At 41.6% G+C, this 22,915-nt stretch overlaps 1 protein-coding gene across 4 annotated transcripts in view; it reads left to right on the plus strand.

The window, feature by feature from the left end:
* The window catches only part of CSNK1G3 (casein kinase 1 gamma 3), a 111,123-nt gene extending 89,591 nt beyond the window's left edge, over positions 1-21,532 (plus strand). For 2 of the 4 annotated variants that reach the window (XM_054986500.1, XM_054986502.1), the window contains 3 exons: positions 8,608-8,714; positions 10,248-10,271; positions 19,182-21,532. In XM_054986500.1, coding sequence (XP_054842475.1) covers positions 8,608-8,714; positions 10,248-10,271; positions 19,182-19,236 — 186 coding nt within the window. In that variant the 3' untranslated portion in view covers positions 19,237-21,532. Of the gene's footprint in view, positions 1-8,607; positions 8,715-10,247; positions 10,276-19,181 lie in introns of those variants that run through there. The other 2 variants (XM_054986501.1, XM_054986503.1) reach the window with 2 other exon arrangements.
* Positions 21,533-22,915: the final 1,383 nt, after the last annotated feature.

Genomic DNA, 22,915 nt, shown 5'->3' on the forward strand with positions numbered 1-22,915 from the left:
CTGAGAATAACAGCACTACCACCAGAAACCAGGAATAAAGTTGAGGATTTCCCCTTTGAGGGTCAAACCTTATTTTCAGAAAAGACAGATAAGTACTTATCAAAAAAGCGTAAAGACATACTTACAGTACATTCATATGGTGTTTTTCCCCAACATCAGACATCCAATAGATCACAGTATAGATCCTTTGCTAGAGGCCGACAGCATGGTTTTCACCCTTACCATGGGTACGGTTACCAGCCTCGGAGATCTTACCAGAGCCCACAATCATCCTTTTCAAGGAGGAAACAGGGCCACAAAAGTAAACAAGGAGCTCAACTCACAGCATAACAAGGAGCAGTCTCATTCGCAAAAGCAGTTTTGACCATTACAAGGACCTGACCCTTTGTTTGGGGAAAGGCTCAGTTCATTCTTTTCTGAGTGGTGTAACATCACCTCTGATGTTTGGGTTCTACAGATAGTTAAAGTGGTTTATAAAGTTGAGTTGTTACAGTTACCCTGTCTCCGGCTCCCTATTTTTTCCACTCAAAGTGCTCAGCCCGGAGTATTGTCTGAGCTTTTGGCCCTCCTGAAAAGGGGGGCTATTGAAGAGGTCACAGATAGCTCTCCACTTTTCGGGTTTTATTCCAGTTTATTTGTGGTGGAGAAAAAAGATGGGGGTCTTCACCCGATTCTGGACCTTAGTGAGTTAAATAAATGTGTCCGGGTCCGTAAATTTAAAATTACCACCTTACAGGCAGTACTCACTTTGATACTTCCCCAATCCTGGTTCAGAGTGATAGATCTAAAAGATGCTTATTTTCATGTTTCTATTTTTCGAGAACACAAGAAGTTCCTTGGTTTTACTTATGGTACTCATATCTTCCAGTACCGTGTCCTCACCTTCAGGTTGTCTACAGCCCCGAGAGTCTTTACCAAATGTATAGCAGTAGTTATTGCTTTCCTTAGAGTACAGAAATGTTGTATTTTCCCTTATCTAGATGAATGGTTGATTGTGGGACATTCGGCTGCTGATGTCGACAGACAGATTTCTATTACATTATCCACCTGCCTTAAGCTAGGTTTGTTCGTCAATCAGAAGAAATCAAAACTTTGTCTGTCCAGGGTCACCCAATTTATAGGGGCAGTTATTGATGGTGTACGGGATGCGGAGTTTTTACCCTCGGAAAGGGCCCAGAAACTGAAAGCACTGGTCAGGAAATTCAAGAGGTGCAGGTTTCAACCGGCTAGGCTCATTCAGGTGCTACTAGGCTACATGGCTTCTACCACGGCTGTGGTCCCGTTTGTGAGACTTCGGATTGCAGTTTTCCATTGCAGCAATCCATTGCTGCTTTGGTTCATCTCTGTTTTCTTCCCAGAAAGGGACTCTTAGAGTAGAAAGTTTAGCATCCCACAGAAGGTCCTTCTGTCCTTAGATTGGTGGATGGATGAGTCTAACTTACATGAGGGTGTCAGGTTTGGGTATAGACAACCTGATGTCTCGGTCACGACCGACACGTCCACTTTAGGTTGGGGCCCTCATTGTGAGGGGTCTCATGAGCATGGAGTTTGGGACGATGCTGAGCATCAGGAACACATTAACTTACTAGAGCTGAGAGCAGTGTTCTATGCATTAGTCTCTTTCTTGGATACAGTTAGGAACAAGACAGTCCAGATTTTGACAGACAATACTACCACTATGTTTTATATAAATAAGCAAGGGGCACAGCATCTGTCAATCTGTGCAAGGAGGCAATGATAATCTGGAACTGGGCTATAGACTTTTTTATATGGCTTCAAGCAGTCCATATCCCGGGTGTAGACAATACAGTGGTGGCTCACTTTAGCAGATTGCAAGGGAACAATCACAAGTGGTCACTTCAAGACGTGTACTTATTTCCTGTCTTTACAGAGTGGGAGTTTCCCGATGTGATAATTCCATCAGCACACCATATTTAAAGGTTTGAAAGTTTTATTTGAACAAAAACAGGGCCTTCCCTGTCCTCTGCTTAGTAGAGAACAAACAGCCCACAATATGAAGGGAAAATGAAAACCAAACTACTACACAGGCGAGTTCGTCTGTGGCAGTTCTTGACCTCTGTCACCTAGGGGCGGCTGATCCACAGTCACCCCTGATGTTTGAGGCTCTTCTGCAACTGCTGGTGATGGTTGATAATTCCCTGTGGTGGAATTTTCCCTTTCCTCTGCTACATCTGAGACCTCCCCACTGCCCCTCAATGTTGGCCCATCCTGCATTGCTACTGCCATCCCCTAGCGTTTCTGATGCTGTGATGACATCCTGTGGATCTGATCCAGGTGTCTTTTAATTATCTGTCCTGAAGCCAGCTCTACTTGAAAGGATACTGGCCCTGTTTGCCCCCTTACCACCCCTGACTCCCATTGGCTCCGTTTCCCAAAAACAAATACCCAGACATGGTCCCCCAGCTGAAAAGCATGGGGAAGAGGTCAAGGGGGATGTCCATGATGCATAGCCACTTGGCCCTGACACACTTTAGTACCTATTGTTGGTCACAAAAAATCTAAATGTGAGCGGAAAGACCGACCAAACATAAGCTCTGCAGGGGAGACCCCAGTTGTACTGTGGGGAGTTACTCAGTACTGCAAGAGGAATCTGGCTAGCTGAGTTTCTAAAGGTACCTGCCCCATGCGTTGCAATCCCAGTTTCACTGACTGCACTGCCCGTTCTGCCAACCCATTAGAAGAGGGATGATAGAGGGCAGTGCGAATGTGCCGAATACCATTGTATTCCATAAACTCCCTGAATGTGACCCCTGTGAAAGTCGGGGCATTGTCAGTGACTAAGATTTCCAGTAAGCCAAAAGTGGCAAATATTTGTCTCAGCTGTACCACTGTGGCCTCAGCCATGATGGAAGACATTACTCGTACCTCCAACCATTTAGTATGGGCATCCACCACCACCATCAGCATTTTGCCCCTAATCAGGCCCACAAAGTGAACATGCAGCCTAGCCCAGGGTTGATCTGACCATTCCCAAGGATGGATCGGTGCAGCTGGTGGGACCGGACGACTGTCCTGACAACAAGCACAGGATCCCACCAAATGCTCAATGTTCCGATCCAGGCTGGGCCACCAAACCAACCCACGGGCCACTCCTTTCATCCTGGAAATACCAGGGTGTGTGTTACGAAGTTGGTTCAAACCTTGCCCTCGCAGTTTACGGGGAACTACCACCCTGCTCCCCCACATGAGGCATCCAGCATGAAATCCTAGTTCCAGTCATCTTTGAAAAAATGGCTGCAAGGTCTCCTCCCAGACATGGGTAGGCCATCCATGCTGCACCCAATCCACAATAGGTGCTAACTGCACATCTCTACAGGTTTCACGGCTGATGTGGTTTGTTGTCACAGGCGTGCCACTGAGCAAATCTACAAGGAGGATTGTATCTCCTGGGTCCGGTACCTGTGCTGGGAAATCAGGTAAAGGAAGCCTACTGCATGCATCAGCATTAGAATGTAGTCCACTCTGCCGAAATCGAATCTCATACTGGTAGCCCAATAATGATAGAGCCCACCGCTGCATCCTGCTGGAGTCCATTACAGGGATTGGTTTGTGTTCACCCAAAAGTGTGAGTAATGGTTTATGGTCTGTAAGGATGGTGAACGCTCGGCCATACAAATAGCGGTGGAACATTTTTACTCCAAAAACAACTCTTAAAGCCTCTTTGTCAAGCTGAGAATAATTCTTTTCTGCTGGAGACATGGTGCAGGATGCAAATCCAATTGGTCTCTCTGTGCCATCTGGGTTGGGTATACATGTGACAGAACTGCCCCCACCTCATAATTGGGAGGCATCACAAGCCAATACGATGAGTAATCTAGGGTCCAAATGTGTTAGAACTCTGGAGGGTTGTAGCAAAGTCTTTCAAGTTTGAAACACTATGTCTTGAGCCCTCGCCCACTTCCATGGAACGTTCTTCTTTAACAACTCATGCAAAGGGGCCAACACTGTAGACAAGTTGGGCAAAAATCTATGATAATTGTTTAAAAGGCCCAAAAATGCTTTCAGCTCTGAAACAGATGTCGGTTTGTGGGCCTCTGCAATGGCCCACACTTTATCACTGACTGGGTGGAGGCCTTCTGCATCATTAATATGTCCCAAGTACTGTACAGAGGAGACCATAAAAGAACACTTATTTCTTGTAGTTTAAGTCCCACTTTCCTGAGTCTTTGCAATACCACGTGCAGCGTATCTAAATGGGCTTCTCCTGATCTACCCCAGGTATCAGAATATCATCCAAATAAACCAAAACATCGGGAATTCCTTGTAACACTCTTCCCATGGCCCTCTGAAAAATCCCAGGAGGAGAGGACACCCCAAAGGGTAGGCGAGTGTACCTAAATAACCCTCGATGAGTGCTGATTGTTAGCAGTTCTTTGGACTCATCATCAAGAAGTAACTGCTGATAAGCATGACTAAGATCAAGCCAAGGATGCAAATAAATCTTCAATGCGAGGTAGCGGATAGGGATCCAGCCTAACAACCTTGTTGACAGTTACTTTATAATCCCCACAAATTCTCATAGATCCATCTGCCTTAACCACTGGCACAATTGGGGTGGCCCAGTGAGAAAACTGGACAGGTTCCAGGATACCTTCCTTCTGAAGACGTTGGAGTTCCATGTCCACCTACGCAAAGCATATGGCACAGAGCGGGGCCTGAAAAAACAAGGCTGTGTGTTTGGGTCCACATGAATCTTTGCTGTCATCCCAATCAGGGTTCCCAGTTCTGGGGTAAAAATCTCTTTAGCCTGCTCCAACACATCCTCCAATGATCGTGACTGAAGCAAAAAAAAATTCTGCCAATCCAGTTTCAGTTCCCGAAGCCAATTCCATCCCACCAAGGTTGGGCCTCTACCGTGCACTACCCACAAAAACAAATTCATATGCTGCCCTTGCTGCAGAAGCACCTTGCCAGCCAGTGGAATAGCCTCTCCTGTATATGTTTGGAGCCTCACTCTGGCTGGTTGTAAAGGTGGTGGGGTGGCTGGCATCCATAAGCTAGCAAAGGCATCCTGCCCGATTATGGAGAATGCTGCCCCAGTGTCCACTTCCATGTCCAGAGTACGACCTGCAATGGTTATTTGGACCCATATTGGCGGTGAGCGACTAGCCGCCAAAGTATACACAGCATAAATTCCATCGTTGTCTTCCTCACCCTCCTCCTGGCGTAGTTCGACAAGGTTGGCAGTCCTCTGTTGAAACTTCTGCCACCTTGGTAGGTTATGGGGCCACAGCTGAGTTGTGCAGCAACATGCTAAATGCCTTCTGCAATGGCAGTGCCAGCAAATTGTGACCTGAAACTGACAATGGTCAGGGTTATGTAGGGCACCACAACGAAAACAGCACTCTGTAGTGTTTGGGGTAGAGACTTCCTGTTGCCGGCCCCTAGCTGGGAAGTGAAGCCATGATTTTGGTGAAATCCTGGAGACGCGTGCAGCCACTCGATGCAGGCCAGCTGTATCCTCTTTCCAATTCTTCTGTAACTCCTGAGCTCGGTGGGCTGCCATTTCCATGGCCAAAGCAATGTCCACTGCTGCCGTAAAATCAAGGTCTTTTTTCTCTAAGAGACATATTTGTATTCCCTGATCACGGTCTTCTGCCACAAGACGATCATGTAGCATTCAATCAAGGGCATCTCCAAACTCACAGAATTCTGCCAGAAGATGCAATTCTTCCACAAAGTCAGCAATTGTTTCTCCAGGATTCTGTTGGCGGCTATGGAACCTAAGGGACTGTACCATGGGTGAAGGCTGTGGGCTTACATGCTGCTGTATCAAACTGCATAATTCTTTTAAAGTTTTCTCACCTGGCTTTTGTGGTGCCAGCTGCTTCCTCAGGAGGGAATAGGTCTTTTGGGCACAAACAGTCAAAAAGATAGATCACTGCTGGACTGCATGTTCAATCTTATTTGCCAGAAAATAGTGTCCCAGCCTCTCCACATACTCAGACCAGTCACTGACTCCATCAAACTCTGGCATCATACCGTACATTGCCATGGTCACAGTAGCTTTATCCTCATTGCCAGTGTGATAATTCCATTAGCACACCATATTTAAAGGTTTGAAGGATCCTTCAAGACAGATTTTCTCCGAAGGAGTGACCCATGTGCTAGAAAATGCAAGGCATTTGTCTACTCGCCAATCTTACACCCTAAAGTGGAATAAGTTTACTGTTTGGTGTCATGGGCAGGGATCAGATCCATTATCATCTTCTCTGTCTGATGTTCTAGATTTCCTATGGGAACTCAAACAAGGGGATTTGTCTAATTCGTCCATCAAAGTGTATTTGTGGCTATTTCCACCTTTCATCCCTCTGTGGATCGAAAAATGGTTTTCTCTCATTACACATCTAAATTGTTTTTGAAAGGGTTGAATAATCTATTTCCCCCTGTTAAGGCCTTGGTCCCCCAGTGGTCGTTACCCTTGGTTTTGACTAGACTCCTGTCTAGACCCTTTGAACCCTTGGCCACTTGTCCTCTACGCTTCCTTACTATGAAGCTTGCATTCTTGATAGCGGTCACATCGGCCAGATGGGTGGGTGAACTAGCAGCGCTTTGCTGCGACCCACCTTATTTAAAGATTCATTCGGAGAAAGTAGTCCTTCAAACTAAAGTGGACTTCTTACCAAAGGTAGTTTCTAAATTCTCTCTATCCCAAGGAATTTCCCTACCAGTTTTTTTCCGTGATCACACCTCAGATGCTGAGAGGGCCCTCCATACTTTGGATGTGCATAGGGCGCTCCTTATTTATTTGGATCATGTAAAATTCTTTAGGGTAGATTCCCACTTTTTTGTATGTTTTTCAGGCCATAGCAAAGGTAACAAAGCCAGTTTGCAGACACTGGCTCGTTGGGTAGTTCAGACCATTTTATTATGTCATAAGACTGCAAGCTTACTTTGTCTGTTGGAAGTGCATGCTCATTCCACCAGGTCTCAGGCTTCTTCAGCTGCCCTTCTGAGAGGCATCCCTCTCCAAGACATCTGTAGAGCAGCGACATGGGCATCGGCTGACACGTTCGTCAAACACTATGCCTTGGACGTCCTAGACAGGGAGGGGACAATAGTGGGCACAGCAGTCCTACAATCAATCTTCCTGTGACAACTCTTCGATACCTCCACCCAGGTATTTAAGCTTTATAATCTCCCATGTGGGACTGCACAGGAAGACCGTAGATGAAAAACAGTGTTACGCTTACCTGTAACTGTTCATCTAGGTCTTCTGTGCAGGCACACTCACCCTCCCTCCTTCCCCGCTAATACTCTTAGTGCTTTTCTTTGCAGTATGGTGGTGAAAGAGGACTGAGGGTACATTGGGGGCGCCCCGCCTCTTAGAGGCCATTTTCAGCAGGAAAGACGGCTGCACATGTGTGCTGAGAGGCAAGGGTGCCCCCTAGTGGTTCTGAGCTATAAAAACCTCCAGAATCAGCAGGCCTGTGCGTGCGCAGTCCCATGTGTGTCTGCAAGGAAGACCTAGATGAACAACAGTTACAGGTAAGCGTAACACTGTTTTTAGTTAGCCATGATTTTATCTGACATACGAATGTGGAGATCCTGGCATGTTCCCTTTGCAGTTTTTGACAGGCATCATGAAAGTCTCTGCCGGGAAAGAGTGAAGGCAATCCAGGTTTGGAACGATCGCCCGCAAATTGGACATTAGTTTCTCAAAGTAACTGTGATTAAAATAAATAATAGTTTTCACATTGTCTGACTGGACCCCAGGTGAAGGCTTATTTTAAAACTGGTTCTGTAAAGATGGTTCAGAATGTAAAATACATCCAAGGACACTCCTTAGTCAGGATACTGAGCTGTCAACATGTTAGATGGTCAACTCCAGCTTTATAAAATCAATTATATTGTAGTACAAGATTTATTTATAATCTTGGGTAGTGGTAATGAGGTATAATCCTGTATCACTAGCAAGTTGCCTGCAATGTTAAACAGGGAACAAGATTTATTTAAAATTGCCTTCTTCAAGTACTTTCCAGACCTTTGCTAGTATAGTGAACCATTTGGTGAACAGACAGGAGGCTTGATAACATGAAGGTAAATGGAACCTCTAGCAAGATTATACGCTGCTGGTGCAGAAGGTTCACAGCAATGAAGTGATTGGCTCTGTACTAACATAACATCTTTACTGGGCAGGTTTCATCATTAAAACTACATAATACAAACCTGCACTGTACTTTCAGTTGCATGTGATTCACTTTATGCTTCAAATCGGACAGCCATGCTTCGTAGTAATTGTCCATTATAATTATACCACATAGTGCAATGTGTGTACAGGTACAACTGACAGTGGCAAGATGGCTTTCTTTATAATCTATTGTTAATTTGTCAACTGTAGTTATTTATGTATAAGATAGTTTTGCACTTTTTTTTCCTTCAGTCACTTTTTTGGATGGCTTTTTCTTCAAGCAGTTGGAGAAAGATTAGTAATAGAAATGCATGAGACTTTAACAGAAAAATGGCTATAACCCGAAATTATACTGTTATTAATATACTAATCACAGTCATTGTGTTTATTCAACTATGAGCAGTAAATGTGGGCATTTACTATTGCATAATTCTTGGAAATGCTTGTAATTCCAGGTTGTGAGCTCAACAAATGGAGAACTAAACACTGATGATCCTACTGCAGGCCGTTCAAATGCACCTATCACAGCTCCTACAGAAGTAGAAGTAATGGATGAAACTAAGTACGTATTGTCTTAAGGAAAACAATCTCTTTATTAACAGCATATACTGTGATTGAGTTTTTATGTTCTACTTCTATTTTCAGTTGTTATACTTGTTCTTTTCAGTTGTTTGCAGCTTTCTAGAATTAGCTTATGGCATAAACTTTCTTTGAATATATAAATAATATGCATTCATACACTTGCCATCAAAATTTCAGATAGATACTATTAGACATCCCAGGCAATAAAAAAACCCAAGATGTAGCACTATACTCATGTAAAGCTTATATAACATCTGAATTATAATAAACTGTCCAAACTTAATGGCTACTGAGAATAGTTTCATTTGGACTCTAGTTGTAGGAGAACACAGTTTTCTTTTTAAGACATATATGCTTCAAGAGGGTAGTTGGAAACTATAGAAATCCATTCATCCTCCATGTTCTGGGGTAGTAAACCTCTGAATACCAGTGCCAGGAGACAACATTAGTGGAAGGCCCTTGGCCTCGATGTCCTGTTGTTGGCCCTCCAGAGTAGCTGTTTGGCCATTGTGGGAGACAAGATGCTAGACTAGATAGACCACTGGTCTGATGCAGCAGAGCTTTCTTGTATTCTTATTCATTAATTCTGTCCATTTTGTCACTGGGTTCTTAGAATGGTAAAACAGAATAGGTATAGGATAGGTGGTACTCATTCCAAATTGCAGCCCCCACCTCCCGCACAAGTATGGAATGAATAATGTTTTTGACATCAAAACCGCATTGTAATTTGAGTATAATGAGAATGGTTTGAACAGAAGCACTTCCCCAGTTAAAGCTTTCAAAATGTTTTACAAAAGAGAACGCCATGGGTACAATTTTTTCCAACAATTGCATGTGGAAGGATTTCTTTCCTCCTTCCACCTCTGCACATGCAGGATTTAACAGGTAATGGAAGGTCTGTGAATATCTCCATATTTGCATTCAGTCCTTTTCCTTTGTGCACTGTAAGTTAATTTAGATCTGCAGATGCCAAACTGTGTGTTCAAGTGAAGGTGCCTATTGCCCTTCTCTGCTTGGAGGTTCCAAGTATTTGGGTGCATGCAAGAGAGGCAAAGAAAAAAAATCATATCCTATACTAAGAGTAAGATTTGGGTCCAGTAGCACCTTAAAGACCAACTAGATTTACCCTGTAAATCTATTTGGTCTCTAAAGTGCTACTGGATCTGAATTTTGCTCTTCTGCTAAAGACCAACACAGCACCTACCTTTCCTATATTAAAAATTCCTGGAGAAAGACTTCAGAGTATAATGAACAAGCAAGCAGTTTTGTTGTCCTATAAATTTTTGTCTGAGGAGGACCTTAAAAAGTAATAGCAGAATATGGACTAATATGGAATCAAAATAAATTGTGTGTATTAAACTCTTTGCGTATATTTGAACACAATTGATAATTGCACTATTGATATTTTTATAAATTATTCAGCATTTTATTATATGTATATATGCACAAAATGTCACTATTCTGCGATGTATAGCATTCTGATTCTCTGTCCCTTGTATTTTCTTTGTATTAGCTGCCAGAAAGTGTTGAACATGTGGTGAGTTCTAAAGTGCAGGCAGGCAGAAATGGCTCCAGAGCATTTTAAAAACCAGTCAATTGGAAAACCAATGCAAAAGAATCTTAATTGCTCATTTTATTTGTCATTTTGACATGGGAAAAAAATTGCTAACTTACTGAGGAGCACTTTTTCCTGCTTCAATTCTTCCTTTTGAAGTGATACGGTGTGGTGTATTTCATCTAATACTTTTAAATTGATGCTTTAATATCATTGTTTCAGCTCTATCCGTTGGTGTGCCATTTCACGGAAAAACAGTATTTGCAGGCATTTTAACTTTCATAGTAATATCCTAACATAATTAAAGAGTTTGAATTGCTACTAAATTACAGCAACCATTTGCTCATATGCTTACTAGACAGTCATTTGTGATTACTTGCAAATTTCTATGTATCTATTTTATATATGTACTATGCTCTCATATACACACACTCACACTGTTTATGCAATATACGGCTTAATGTATACAATTGTTATCTCAAATTTTATATTTTTGTGCTTTTCTTAACTTCTGTGGTTATATTCTACATGAGGCTAATTTTTATCTTATTTATTGGTCATTTTAAACTAAGTGGAACTGCAGTGGAGCCAAGTACTTTTTGTATCTAGCAGTTTACTAGAAAGTCAAAAAGAGGTAGCATGCCCCAGCATCCTCAGATCTTTCCAACCCATCACTACTATTGCCACTTCCAGCATGGCTTTGCCTCCCTGCCATATCTCCTAGTGCTCTTTCTCACTGATCTTTGTATACTTGAAAGAATGGGAGAACTAGGAGAATAAGAGACCTTAGATCAGGATCAGTAAGACCTGGGAAGGGCAGAGTGGAATTGAGAAGAGGGTATTTCCTCCTGTAGAGATTGTTTAACAGACTTTGGAGATTGGTAATTGTGAAAGTTTAAGTGTAACCCACTGATGCCCTTGCACTCCAATCTGACTTTGTTCATCAGCAACATTTGTATATCAGGGCAGAACAGTAGATTTTATTGAACTGTCAGGAAGTTGATCACAGCAGCAAAGAAAAACAGGAAAATTTTAGTTGAGTGTGTCCCATCTCAGCTGCATCCCAACTGTTTCCTTAGTTGCCTTGATGACTGACAATTCCCAGTCTAGAAGTGAGTGGTGCATGATCTTTGCGCTGCCTGCCATTGGTTGTCATTTGTTACACTTTGTGCTTCCCACCATTATATGGAAGGAAGTTAGTTGTGAGTATGACTATGTAAGGGGGGACGTGGATTAGCAAACTTCTTTATCTGCATCTTCCCCTCACTAACTTTGGTGGAAGAGCCGAATTCCATCTTACGTTGTGCTGCCTGTGCCTTGGTTGTTTCCACACGTCCCTAAAGGGACAGCCCACTTACCGAACATTGGCAGCTTTCCCCCTTCACTCCAGAGGTTTCCATTTTCAAAATGGTTGCAAGCTGTTTGCTTCCCATGATCCTCAAAAAGGCGCCAAAAAACCAGAAGCCAAACACCCTGCAACCGTTTTGAAAATGGAGACGTCTGGAGTGAAGGGGAAAAGCTGCCAATGTTTGGTAAGTGGGCTGTCCCTTTAAGGACATGTCTGCTTTCTGCTTTCATCCTGTAATGCCTTCTAATTATTTTTTCTGTTTTTTTCCATTCTTAATTATGTACAGTTTTTCTAACAAACCACTGTTTTTTTTAAAAAAATAATTTTGTTTAGTGATGGTACTCTCGCTGCATGTTCCAGCATTCATAATTGGAATGCTTAAAAATATAAATAGTTGATGATAGGATTTCACCGCTCTAACTCATGTTTAACTACCAGTTTACCACCAGTGTCCTTAATTTCATGACGCTTGAAAAGATTCCACCTAGAAATGCAGATGCAATTGGATTTGCATGTGTTTTAATTTTTTCCCCATCAACTTAACTTCATTTGTGGAAATACTTCGGTGCATGGCGTCAGTAGGATCCATAAACCTGCAGAGAGCCTGCATCCAACCACTGATGCAAGGCCTGCAGGAGGAGTAGCAGTAGTTGCTGTTCTAATATATCCAGGGCTTTTGCTGCTCCTTCATCCTGAACATTTACCACAACCATCTCCTAGCTTTCTCTATCATGGTGTATTGGCTAAACTGTGTCAGCAGGACACAGTAGGACCTGTGAAACCTAAGTTTGAATCTGCACTGTGCCATGGATTCTTGCTGACTGATCTTTGGCCATCTTAATCTACCTCATCGAGTTTCTGTCAGGGAGTAAGCCCTTTGTGTGTAGTAAACTATGTATGTAATTTATCTAAATAAATTTAAACTGTATCATATCCCAATGGCAGATTAGTACTATCACTAAGTGTTGGCTACCTGCAAACCTCTTCTGGACAAGCTCAAAAAGTTGAACACAACCTACAGTTCAGTAGAGGAAAAAGCAGCAGTTCAGTTGCAAGATCAAAAATCAGGCTAGTCCCCAAAGTGGCTTAAGTAGCAGTTTTGTGTTGGCTGCTCTTTGGCATCAGTTAGACATAAGCACTGAGAAGGTAAGCTGGCAGTGGTGAGAGCTTCTTTCACTATTGTGTCAGGGCCACAGGGGTGACATCTTCCATTTGTACACAGTGCAAATGGATTTGTACACAGAGGATGCTGGGAAGAAGCACTAGTAGTGGTGTGCGCATCTGGTTTCCGATTTGGGTAAAATACCCGAATCGGACCCGATCTGTAAAGATTCGGGAATCCCGAATCAAAGCTTCCCCGAAGCATTCGGGTTGCTTTGGGAAGCTTCAGGGCCCAAGTTTAAAGGGCCCTTTCCTTGCCTATTGCAAGTGGCAGGTCCCTTTAAACTTCAGCTGGCAGGCAGGGGGATTCCCCCACCTGACAGCTGAAGTTTAAAGGGTCCCTTTCTGCCGCTTGCAAGCAGCAGGGCCCTTTAAACATTCCACCCCAACCCCCAGTCCCAGTCCCCTCACCCCTCCCCACTTACTTTGGCCCTGCTGCTTGCAAGCGGCAGGGCCCTTTAAACATCCCAGCCACAGTCCCCCACCCCCACTTACCTTGCCCCTGCTGCTTGCTGCATGTACTGCCATGGAGGCAGTGGGGTGGAGCAGCAGCAGCGGCTCTGGCCTTCTCCGCCACCCTGCGGGGCTGTGCACCAATGGATCCGGCCTTCCCAACCCCCTGTGGGCCGCTGCAGCCACGGAGGAGGTGGCATGGTGGTGGCAGCGGCAGTTCTGGCCCTCCCTGCAGCCCTGCGGGCCCACACGGTGGCAAAGGAGGCCAAAAAGACCATTCCTGCCTCTCAAATGGCCGCCACGGTGGCCATTTGAGGAGCAGGAAGGGCTGGAGGCGGCAGCTCTGGCCATCTCCACTGCCTTGCAGGCTCACGCAGCGGTAGCAGAGGCCGAAAAGGCCCTTCTGCTGCTCAAATGGCTGCCGCAGCCATTTGAGGGGCAGGAAGGGCCGGAGGAGACAGCACCAGCCTTCACTACTCTGTGGGCCCACGCAGTAGCAGCAGAGGCAGCCGAAAAGACCTTCCCTGCTGCCCTGCGGTGCCTTGCCCCGCTGATTCTGGCCTTCCAGGCCACCCAGTGGGCTGCTGTGGGCCCAGACGAGGCAGCGTGGAAGGGGCAGTGGAGGCGGGTCCTGTCCTCCCCCTAGTCCTGCGGGCCCAGAGGAGGAGGAGGAGGAGGTGGCTCTGGCCTTCCCCACCTGGCCAAGTAAGTGGGTTAGAGGGAGGGGAAGGCTAAATGGAGGGATGAGGGGTGGGGGGTGCTAGGAGAAAGCCCAGCCCCCTGAATCACTTTGGAATGCTCCGAATCTTTACAGAGCATTCCGAAGTGATTCAAATACCCGAATCCAAAGTGGCTTGCTGCTTCGGATTTTGGGTATTTTCGAATGTTTTTCCTGCTTCAGCCAAACTCGAAGCAGGAAACCTGAATATTTTCGGGTTGCACACCCTTAAGCACTACTACTACTACTCTTCCTGTATACACAAAGCGAGGGTCAAAGTTAAGCAAGCCTGTGCAGAAGCTGCTGTTTTAGGAGTCCACCAAACCCTAGACTCAACCTGTTTATTTAAATGAAACAGCTCATTCAGTGATTGTATATACTGGATTATATCAGACACCATTTCATGAAACCAAGATTTAATCCAGCTGTGGTTAGTTTGATTGTTTATATGCAGAATGCTACACTAACTGTGGTTAGTCACAGGTACATCAAAGAACTTTCTGTAATCATGAATGAGGTAAATAGTCACATGGGAAGTTCTTTGGCCTCCCCACAGGGGTTTACAAAAGATTGCTGGATTTAGTAAGCCAGTTATTTTCTACCTCATAGCTGTAAAGTCTAATCCTACCACTTGTAATATTGTGCGATTCCACCCCCCTCCCCCCAGTTTTTTATTTCGCTGTGTCTCATATATGCTGTTTTGGAGAACATTATGTATTGCTTTATGAGAAAAGTAGCTTGCACATTTTAAAAATTAATAACTCATGTTTGTTCATGCATATCTGGCATTGGCATGGCCTCCAGTAGGGCCTAAATCAGACTCCACACACACCCCGGTTCCTTTCACCCTGAGCTGATTTGGATTTTTCAGTGAAAAAACACAAGAATTTTTTTAAACATTTATGGAGTTTGTGGGTAGTATACCATTTCAGGTGCCATTTTGGTATGTATATTTTAAATAAGTTGGCATGGCATTATAATCAGTCCCCTAAATTCAATTTTTTAATGTGTACAAGATGATGCATGTCAAAAGATATGGTATAGGTGGATGTAGTAGTGTTTCTCTTCACTGGTAGTTACCCATGCATGCACATGTGCTTTATTTGTGCTTTGCATGAGACACAGCCAATGACCAAACACTGTTTCTTTTTACTTATTTATTTATTTACAGTCTGCCTTTTTTTACTTGGACTCAAGGCAGACTACACAAGAGTATGTCAATACAATAAAAGTATGAGACATCCAATAAACAGTGCAATAGGATTAGGATTTTAGAAATCTGGAACCAACCAAAAATCTAAAAACAGAACTGAAGCAAAGCATAAGTATTAACGTGACATGCTAAACAGTGTAAAAATTACATAGTAGGATCCTACTTACAGCAACAGGCAGCTCAAAGTAGTATAGACGACAGTCCATAACCCTTTATCCAGGTATCTTTCTAAACCATTTTGTTACAGTACGGCCCTATTACAAGTATTAGTAACATCTTCAATAATTCAGTTTTGAATAGTGGAAAGCCAGGAGAGTAGAAGCTTTCCTGACTTCATCAGGCAGGCCATTCCATTCAGAGGAGGCCAAAACAGAGAAAGCTTGTGTATGTGCTTATTTTATTAATAATGTTTTATTGAGTGCATTAAGAACTCTTAGTTAAATTTCATTGTGGTGTTGTAGCAAGAAATACATATAGACAAATTTTGCATTTGCCTTAGAATGTTGTTTTGGTTATAGTGTTCTTGTGTTCTTCAAGATTGTTCTCTTTGGCTTTGGTGATTTTCCTGATGCAAAAGATGACGAGCTTTTGAATTGGTTTGCATTTCTTCGTTTTTGATGTTTGACATAGATCCATTAGCACTTACTTGCCATTTGACAATTGCGACAATTAATGATGTTATATATAAAAATGCAGAGTTGTTTGAAAGGTTAATCTAATAGTAGAATGGCAGATAAAGCGTACCTGAGCCTACCAAGATGCAGTTCAGTTACTCCATATAACTTGGAATGTTATTCCATATAACTTGGAGAGAAGAAAGTGGCTAAAGCCAAAGTTGCTGAAAGAAGTGAGAATCACAAAATAAAACTGGGAAATCCTGTTGTAAAGACATCTTAAAATTGAAAAATAGAAAGGTCAGAGTTAGAGGAGTTGAGGGAAGGAGGGATTTCCTTTCCCATGCTTTAAGTCTTAATTCTGAAGATGAGATTTGACAGTTTTCTTTGTAAAGGAGTAGGAAATAAGTTTTTAGTCTATACTGTGGCCCCATGACATCATACAAGGCATCTTAGACTAACATATGTTTGCATTCTTTATGATTCTGTCTAAGAAAGAGCTCTGCCCACAGAAGTCCTGAAAGTCTCTTGTTATCACACAGTAATTACTTCTTGAACCATTTTATACCCTTCTAAAACACTGATTATACAAGTTCTTATAAATTATTAATGATTCAAAGAAGCATCTCTTAGTAAGTAACTCTTAGTAAAGCATCCATTTATAGATTGCTTCACAGTAAATAGTTACAACACAGCATCTGGGAAGGCAACTATATATAGTATAAATGAAAGCAAGGCCCTCTAGTGACCATTTAGTTAAAGACATGTAATTTTGCTGTTCTTACTCTGTTGTCATGTGGAGATACTTGTGAGGCACCAAAGCAATTTCCAAAAATGTGATTTGGAGTCCAGGGTGAACAGCAGAGTATCCAAGTTCAAAGGTGACAACAGATTACTGAGGCTCAAGATTTAGATGCACTTTTGAACATAGTTTTAGTGTCTAGGTGTTCAGTGCTTTTTACTAACTGCACTGAATAAAGCAGGTTTGAAGTTCAATGAAGGATGTCAATCTAGCATCTGTCGTCCATACCTTTGTATACCTTAATGTATTCATTGGTGCCCTTAGTTTTGAAAAATTCAGTAAGTGAGGATTAGCAGTATTAGACTAGTCTTCGAACAGCTGCTATAGCCACCTACACTCCAACTTTTAAAATCCTAAACAGATTGGAGCGACATGTTTAGTGAATGTTGGTCACCCCATTTTTCTCAAGCAAAGGTCCTGCCCAGTCTGTGTCCTATGTATTTATATTTATTCATTAAAGCATTAATATCCCACCTTTGTGTCTAGTTCAAAGCAGTCTACAAAATAATTAAAGGTACTGACCCATGGGGGGACGTCGCATCACGACGTTTTCTTGGCAGACTTTTTACGGGGTGGTTTGCCATTGCCTTCCTCGGTCATCTACACTTTTTACTGACCTCAGAAAGATGGAAGGCTGAGTCAACCTTGAGCCAGCTACCTGAACCTGGCTTCCACCAGGATCAAACTCAGGTCGTGAGCAGAGCTTGGGCTGCAGTACTGCCACTTACCACTCTGTGTCACGGGGCTCCTTACAAAATAATTAAAAAGAGATAAAATCCCCCCCCCCAAAGATGCCTGACCTTCACTCCTCCTCAAAAGCCCTGGCAAATAAGCAAACCTTGCAGCACCTCTTAATATTTCCAGTGAAAGGTCTCCCCTAATCTCCCCAGAGAACCCATTCCACAGGGCAGGGGTCATGAGGGAAAAGGCCCAGGCTCTGGTTGATGCCAGATAGGCCACCCTAAGTGGTGGGACAGCCAGCAAATGGCTGCTTGAGGATCATAATTTGTGTAGCAGGACATATGGAAGGAGACTGTCCCTCAAATTCATGGGACCCAAATAAAAAATATTTCCAGCAGCTAGCCCCTGACAATACTCAAGCTACTGCATTCTGGTCCAGTTGTAGATTCCAGATTGTTTTCAGGGGCAGTCCCACATAGAGCATGTTACAGTAATATAACCAGTTATAGAAGTTACAGAAACATGAACCAGCATGGCCAGATCAACTGAGTCTAGGTAGTGAGAGAGTTGGCACACCAGTTGCATCTGATAAAAGGAGCTCCAGGCCACCATGCCAACCTGCTTTTCAAAGAGCATCCATGAGCACCGCTAAGCTCTTGACGTCCTCTGGGAAAGCCAATTTCACTTCATCTAAGACAAGTGGATTCAGTCCCTTTCGAATATCAGCCCTTCTGACCAGTGTTACCTTTATCTTATCTGGATTCAGCTTCACTTCTGCATTAGCCATTGGACCACAGACTCAAAGCATTGGTTTAGAACCAATGCATCTGGAGGCTTGGATAAAGAAATGTGGAGGTGCATGTCATCTGCATATTGATGGCACCCAGCCCTGAAGCTCCAGACAGTCTCATTCAGTCCTGTGTAACATCTGGAATTAGTTCTAATAATTAACCGTCTGTTTTCGGTTGTGACATTCACCACTTCCGTTCTCTATTTTCCACCTTCCTTCATTGTACTACAGTATAACTGGCAGTGTTTAACTAATGTCATCGATATCACCCACTGCAAGAGAAGCCAAACTACTATAACTATGCAAACCTACAGCCTTGAGCAATATCACTCCCAATTTTAATAATCCATCTTGTTCTCCCAACCACGGAAAGTCTTGAGCAATCCACCAGAATCTTAGTTTAAGCTGAATAGCAGTAATGCATAACAGTTGTGATGCATGCATACAACATTTAAGTTCAGTTCACATATCATAAACCTGTTTGTGATTGGCATGAACCTAATTATCTGTTATGCTCCTCATACTTTCTCCCCTCTCTCACATGGAGATTGAAAATAGGTTTTTAATTAACTTGAGTTAGTTGTGAAATTTGTATGTGGGTACCTCTGCTAATGTTTTTCTTTTTCGTAGTAATTATGATTTAATTACTGTGCCAGGGTTTAGCTCTGGTTAAAAATCCCATTTACACACAGAGAAACAAACCTCAATAAACAGAGGCACATGCATTTGGGATGTAATGACTAATTAAAGTTTGAAGAATTATGTCTTCTACAATTTCTGCTTGAGTCTAAAGTGCACAAGTGCAGCCAAGTTCATGCCCATCATAAACAAACCGAGACTAGTTTGTCTGAATTGCATCTCAGCAAAGGGTTAATAATTTCAGCCTAATAGTTAAAATGTTAACAACTTGCCTGAATAATGCATTGTTTGTCCATATCTAATAAAATCATGTATAGGAAACTGCCATGCTATGTAATTGTTGTGTTATCATACCAATGCCTAGGTGTCTTAGGGGCTGAACTGTAATGGCTTAAAAATGTTTAACTGCATATTTAGAGTAAGTCTGCATAATTCTTTCTGTTTACACAAGATATTTTATGTCAAAATTGCAGGTGCTGCTGTTTTTTCAAGCGAAGGAAAAGGAAAACCATTCAGCGCCACAAATGACTTTGGCAGAAGACAGATCATGGGGAATTACTTACTTGCTCATCTGTTGTCTTGTGAAAGTCATCTCTCTAGTGACCACATGTCTTTCCAGCACCCCTCTTTCAATGAGAAGGTCATAATACATGCTTTGGTTTGGATGTCCAACATTCATATTTTATTTTGGATCATCTCTTCTGGAAGCTTTAAAGCTATATCAACATGAATACTTACTTGACCACTAAGATACTGGACCAATGAGAAACAAATGCTGCTTTTTTCTCAGCAAAACTAAACTGTCATAGAAAACATATTAGCTGAAGACTAGATATTTCAATAAACCTGGCATGTACTGAGGTTTTTGTGATGCCATATTGAAAGCAGTTGATTTTCAAAAGAAGAATACAATGAATACATAATTACCCAAGCATTTAAAATAAGTCTTGCTTTGATATTTCTTTTGTCAGTAACAACTGCATTAATTTTCTCCCCTACATTTCTTTGATGGTACTGTATTTGCAAATTACCATTAAATCCTGTCAGAAAAGATGGTACAGTCACTGCTCAGTGGTACCTAAACAAGCAAGATGAGAGGAGTCCTCTGATGACAAGGTCTAAATACCGTTGTTTCTAGGGGAGGGATGAATCTGTGTCAGTGAATTGGTTTCAAAAGCTGCTTTTGTCGTGTCTCTGATTGACATGCAGTGTAGTAGAAGTGGCAATAGTGCTTGTACAGAAATACCAAATGTTTGTATAATGCAAATTGTGCTTCTGGATATGTTTGACATCAAGACTCAAGCTTCAGCAGCAAAATGCTTAGGGGTTGTAAAAACACACTACAAGGAAATAACTGTGAACATGGGTAAATGTAAGGGGAATTAAATCTGAAAATTCTCACCCAAAGTTAGTGCTGAATGACAACTTTAAAATGAAGGACTGGATGTGCCATGAAACAAATTCAGATCTGTTTGTAAATTATTTGCTATTTGATTTCAGTGAAGAAATGGAAATGGGTTGGATTTAATACTGCCTTTAATGAATGCTAGCTCATAGCTCCTGATATCTGCTGGGGATTTCTGGAATTTTCTTATTTTGGTGAAATATTGCAATGCTTCTAAGACACAGTCAATAGAATTGGTCAGGTACTTTCCCCCATAGTCCCTTTAAGTGCCTGTATTATGAACAAACTAGCTGTTCAATAGGAAAAGCAGCCCTTTCCATTTTTTTCCAAGACCTGCTTCATTTAAAGCCATAATGACAGAGGTGTGTATTTGTCATGTTTAGCTGCCAGTATCATGAGGCGACTGAATAAAGGAAAGAGAATGGCTGGACAGATTTGTTGACCAAAACTCAAATTGCGTATGTTGTCTTTTTAAAAACCTCCTAGAGCTAACTTTTAATAACTTTCTCTATCAGTGCATGCCTTTTGGCATATTTATTTTTAATCTCTTGTGGTAACATTCAAAATGTGTATTAAAATGGATAAATGCACACCTTTGAATTCATTATTGCATTTACAGGGGTTGTTTTGTAATTTATTTTTTTTCTTTTAACGGCCAAATGTGCAGTTCATTGTCTCAAAAAGGTGCACATATAAACATTGTGAAAATCTGGTCATGGTTTGTCATTGTTGCTGTTAATGACTTCAGTAAATCCTTGATTTGAAAAGCTTGAACCTGGCCTATAAAAGCATAAGTTATATGACTTTGTTGAAAGTTTCCACTTTACCTGTTTGTATTATTGATAATGTCTTAAACTCTCAAGGAGATTATGAATTTATTTTTACTTTTATTTGAGGTGAGAAGGTAGATTGTGAAACTTGGCCATCTTAATGTGAACACTTTCTTTGCAGTATTTGACCAATTTTTTATCTCCATACTATTTGTAAATACATGCAGTATCTATTTCTTATCATACACCTGTTCAGTGTCACTCTCAAGGGTTTCTTTGGCCTGTACAGTGTTTATATGATATAAACTCCTTGCACATAACAGTCTGTATATTAATACAATTATGGACTTGAAGGTTAAAAAATACAAAAACCTGTTTACTGCAAAACCCAGAATCTAAACGTTGCTGTTTAGCAATATCTTAAGTGCTCCATTTTAATGCTAAGGAAGGCCTTGTCCTAGCAACACATCTGGTCAATAGTAAGTTATGCAGTTATGTTCAGGTTAAGCCAACAATGTTTGCATTTATATGCTTTTCCCTGTCTAAACTAATGAAATCAACATTGCCTGAATGTCTGAATAATAAAATACATCCCTGTTTAAAAGTATGTAACGGATGAAGAAGAAGAAAAATAAAGGTAGTTTTTTTACTTGTGTCTTCAATCTTTTCAGCATCATAAAACTGATGAAGATGATAGCTGAAATAAACCGCATGGGACCATTTGTTATCATCTGTAATTTTAAAAATTTCTCTGATAAGATTAAAAACTTTTAGAGAAACACATTGTGATATTAAAGAACTTGGCTATACACAATACTCTTTTTATATATTTTGGTGATCCTTGAGATTTTTAAGATTTGGAGAAAAGATAGGATTTCTGTTGCTTCTAGGGCAGAGACTACTAAAATTGACATTCTATATTTGGAATAGTCCAGAAGGAATAAAGTGTATAGAAAGGGTTTGTGCTTATTCCCCCATGCCTATAACAAAGTGTTTTATATGTAGGAACTAGAAGACTTCATTAACTTCAGCACATCTACATTCTTAATGACCTCTTCTGTGCTGTTGGTTGTCTAGCTTTCTAACAATTTCAAATTGAAGATACGTACACTTTCAGTGTTCAAAGCACTTAGCACACTATCTTGTAATTGTTTGGAGCAGCCCTCCCCATTTGACTGGAGGTGGGTGGGTGAAGCTGACAATAATGTCTCTAAGCCAAGCATGCGACAACTTTCCATCAAACTAACTGAACCCAGTAGTCATGTACTTCAATCTGCAAATCATGTTTGACTTGTTCATGAAAGTATTACAGAAAAGATAAAACTTGATTGATTGAACAGTGAAAAATTCTGAATGAGTTTATTAAGGAAGATGATGTGTTAATATTGTGTATATCTCTTGTATTAAACTGTATTCCTTTATAGAATGAGAGGGTGTTTGAATTTTGGAATTTTAAGGCCCAGAAAGTTGGTTAGGTAGAAAAGATTGATGTAACAGACTTAGAAAGTTTATATTGTTTTTAAAAAGCTGCCCAATGCTTACAGAAGAATTATGATCAAAAAAGTTGAGTTCATCAAAGGCCGAATACCAAGTATTTCTTAGAAGGGCGTTCCAATCATAAGGATGTTAAAGAGCTGCTGAAAGGTTCAGTGCCACACCATCATGGCTGTAAAATAAAAATTGAATTGAACAAATTGACTTTAAATTTTGATAAATCCAAAATCATGGCTTTTGGGAAAACCTGGAAACCGGTTAAGTGGAATATAAGAGGGAGAGTGATTGAACAGGTCAGAAGTTTTAGATACCTAGGAGTCTATTTCCACCATAAAGCTAGTTGGGTAACTCACAAAAAAGAAGTGATAAAATCTGTGAACAACAACATATTAGTGATTACTCGCTTTTTCTACACTAAGGGAAATCAATATATCCCAGCAGCCCTTAAAGTGTTTAATCATAAAATTAGTGCTAAACTGTGCTATGGCATTCCAATATGGATCACAGCCTTTAATAAAGAAGTCAAACAAATACAATC

The sequence above is a fragment of the Eublepharis macularius genome, chromosome 8, assembly GCF_028583425.1.
Source record: "Eublepharis macularius isolate TG4126 chromosome 8, MPM_Emac_v1.0, whole genome shotgun sequence".
Taxonomy (NCBI): domain Eukaryota; kingdom Metazoa; phylum Chordata; class Lepidosauria; order Squamata; family Eublepharidae; genus Eublepharis; species Eublepharis macularius.